Here is a 3,805-nt window from a genome sequence, read left to right on the forward strand (position 1 = left end):
TTTGAAAACTCCGTTAAACTTACCGCAGGTCTATCCCGGCGAATTATTGATCAGAATGAACATGAAGAAGTGAACGCAGTTGAGCAGGATGGACTCCCACAACACTGTACCTGTGGCTCTCCCTTTGAGTCAAATCATGCCATGATCTGTAAAATGGGTGGCTTTATGGTCATACGACATGATGAGGTCCGAGATCTCACCGCGCAAATGCTGAGGGAGGTTTGCCACGCCTCAGAGTGGGGCCGGACTTACTCCCGACCGGTGGGAGAAACTTCGATCGCAGAACGGTGAACACGGCAGATGACGCTCGGGTGGATATCAGCGCCAGAGGTTTTTGGGCTCGCGGACAGAGGGCTTTTTTTGACGTAAGGGTTTTTCAACCCTATGGCCCCCAGCAATAGATCTGAGAGCGGTCCACTTGAGGCATGAAAATGCAAAAGTAAGGGAATACGGTGAGAGGATCGAGAAGGTGGATCATAGTTCCTTCTCCCCTCTAGTATTCACCACCACAGGAGGAATGGCGCCAAGGGCAGCAACCTTCTACGGTATCCTGGCACAGAAGCTCGCAGAAAAAAGCAAAGAGCAGTGTCACCGCATGGATGAGATGCCGCCTTTCCTTCTTCCTCCTGCGGTCATCCTCCTGTGCCTTCGAGGGACGCGGTCCAAGCCACCACCCTCCGCCAAACTTCTATTTAAAAGAATAAATAAAGAAAGCAGGCTGAGAGCCACAGGCATTGGCAAGGTCGGGGCCAGTGCAATGTATTGTGAAATATATATTTGATATTTCACAGCACATCTTCCCATAACAGGAATGGAGGCTTGACAGGCAAAAAAAGAAAAAGAAAGAGAAAGAGAGAGAGAGAGAGAGAGAGAGAGAGAGAGAGAGAGAGAGAAAGAGTTAAAGAGAGAGAGAGAGAGAGAGAGAAAAGAGAGAGAGAGGGGGGGGGGGTGGCACTGCCATATAACCTCTCAAGTAATGAATTGAGAGAGGCCTATGTCCTGCAGTGGAATGAATGGCTCTTAAAAAAAAAATATATATATATATATAGATATATAGATATAGATATCTATCTATAGACCTAGGAGGCGTACCCAGGGGGGGCATAATGCAAGGGCTTTGGGCGACCTAAAAGGTGTACCCCAGGGGAATAACGGGGTTTAGAGACTAGGGGCGTATCCCCAGGGGATAAAAGCAGAGGGTTTGGGGACAAGGTCGTACCCCGGGGATGAAGCGGGTGGGGGTGCACAGAGGCGTACCCCCGGGGGATAGAAGCAGCGGCTTTGGGTGATCTAGGTGGCGTACCCCAGGGGAATAGAAGTAGGGGTTTTGGGCGACTTTGGAGACGTACCCCGGGGGATAGAAGCTGGGGGGTTGGGTGATCTAGGTGGCGTACCCCCGGGGGACAGAAGCGGGGGGCGTACCCCCGGGGGATAGAAGCGGGGGTCCCCGGGTGATCAGCGGGCGTACCGGGTGATCTAGAAGAGGGGCGTTACCCCCGGGGATAGAAGCGGGGGTTTGGGTGATCTAGGATGGCGTACCCCGGGGGAAGAAGCGGGGGGACGGTAGACGGGGGCGACCCGGGGGATAGAAGCGGGGGATGGGTATAGAGGGTACCCCCGGGGGCGTCCGGGATGAAGGGGGGTTGGGTGATCTAGGAGGCGTACCCCCGGGGGATAGAAGCGGGGGGCGTACCCCCGGGGGATAGAAGCGGGGGTTTGGGTGATCTAGGAGGCGTACCCCCGGGGGATAGAAGCGGGGGTTTGGGTGATCTAGGAGGCGTACCCCCGGGGGATAGAAGCGGGGGTTTGGGTGATCTAGGAGGCGTACCCTCAGGGGGACTGTGTAGTAACTGGAAGAAATGATATCGATATAATATTATATATACTATAATATATATTAGAGTTACCTGATAGACTATATATGATACACACTACCGCCGGGTGATACGCAACGACCTAAACCACGCGCACGCGGGTGACAGAGCTACACGCCATAACACTGCTACACACCACACACACGCACACAGTGCACACAAACCACACGCAGTACGCCACACACAAACAGACAAGCTACACACACACAACAAACAGCACACACCACCCCAAAACACAACAAACCCACAAACAACAAAACACACAACACACACACACACGCCAACAACACACACACACCCACACACACACACAACACACACCACGAAACACAGGCACGCACACGGACACACACCAGGCGCATGACACTTGCAGCACACGCACTCACATATGCACACACACACACACACACACACACACACACACACACACAACAAACACACACACACACACAACAAACACACACACACACACAACACACACACACACACAACAACACACACCACACACACACACGCACACACACACACACAACAAACACACACACACACACCAACAAACACACACACACACACACACACACACACAACATACACAGGCACGCACACGGACACACACAGGCGCAGTACACATGCAGCCACACGCACTCACATATGCACACACACACACACACACACACACACTCTCACACACACACACACGCACACATGCACACAAACACACACGCAGACGCAAACACACACACACACAGGCACGCACACGGACACACACAGGCGCATGTACACATGCAGCCACACGCACTCACATATGCACACACACACACACACACACACACACACACACACACACACACACACACACACACACACACACACACACACACACACACAGCTACTTGAACACGGATATGCGCACAGACACTCACACTCACACTCATGCATACACACGCAGATTTCCATTCATTCAAGCAAGCTCTTTACGCAAACCAAGGTGCCATCGCTCGCCTGTCGGAGGCGCCAGCCATGGAAGGAAGCCGAGCTGATCACCGCGACCGAGCCACACCTTCGGAAGAGCTGGCGGCGCCCACCTTGGAGCGGAGTCCCGAATGGGAGCTGGCCGGAGCGAGCGACAAGGCCACTGACCCCCAGCCGTGCAACGCGACGTCTCAGTCGCACGGAGGTGAGGCCGAGTCCAAGGCCGCGCCCGAGGCTCCACAGATGGACCAAGAAACGTTCCGCATTTATCAGCTGGACGAGATATATGATTGCAATTTGCTCTACGTGGACCTCGTGTGCTTCGGCATTCCCACGAGGTTCCTGGTGGACACGGGCTGCTGCCATTCGGGAGTGATGCGCGAACAACTGGAAATCTGGGGGCGACAGCAGGAGGAGGACTGCTACGAGATCTGCGTGGAGCTTGGCCTCAAGGGCACCACCTAGAACCTCGTCTTTCCTTTTACGACATGTTTTAACTACCTTGGGATGGACATCATCTATCGATTCAACTGCATCATAGATCTGGGTTCCAGGCCTTCTATCACCTTCCGCCACTTCGCAGAAGAGTTCCCGGATACCGTGGAATCTCCCGTGACGACGGTCAACATTAACGGGATACACATCAGGGCCTGCATCGACACAGGCAGCACTTGCGAACTGAGCGGCACCCTCAGCCTGGCCAAGGCCCTCTACTTGCCCTTGGAGGACGTATCCCACCTGGGCTATATGTCGGAGAGTCGATATTAAAAGAACACCCTCGTTTATTACGAGGCGACGGCCAACGCCAAATACATGAGAATCCACAAACCCAATTGTAATTTCCATATTTACCCCGAGGGCAACGGACTAGATGATCTCCTGCTTGGATACGTTAGTGTTCGGGGCTGCCTCTTCGAGTTCCGCTCAGACCTCTCGTGGAATATCACCATACCGGAGGA

At 53.6% G+C, this 3,805-nt stretch overlaps 1 protein-coding gene across 1 annotated transcript; it reads right to left on the reverse strand.

The window, feature by feature from the left end:
* Positions 1 to 1,079: 1,079 nt before the first annotated feature.
* LOC119576010 (basic proline-rich protein-like) lies at positions 1,080 to 2,809 on the reverse strand. Its single transcript, XM_037923537.1, has 3 exons — positions 2,798 to 2,809; positions 1,666 to 1,850; positions 1,080 to 1,476 (listed from the first exon to the last, which is right to left on the reverse strand). The coding sequence occupies exons 1-3, from the start codon at positions 2,807 to 2,809 to the stop codon at positions 1,080 to 1,082; spliced, it is 594 nt and encodes a 197-aa protein (XP_037779465.1).
* Positions 2,810 to 3,805: the final 996 nt, after the last annotated feature.

The sequence above is a fragment of the Penaeus monodon genome, chromosome 8 (genome assembly GCF_015228065.2).
Source record: "Penaeus monodon isolate SGIC_2016 chromosome 8, NSTDA_Pmon_1, whole genome shotgun sequence".
In the NCBI taxonomy this organism is placed as follows: Eukaryota; Metazoa; Arthropoda; class Malacostraca; order Decapoda; family Penaeidae; genus Penaeus; species Penaeus monodon.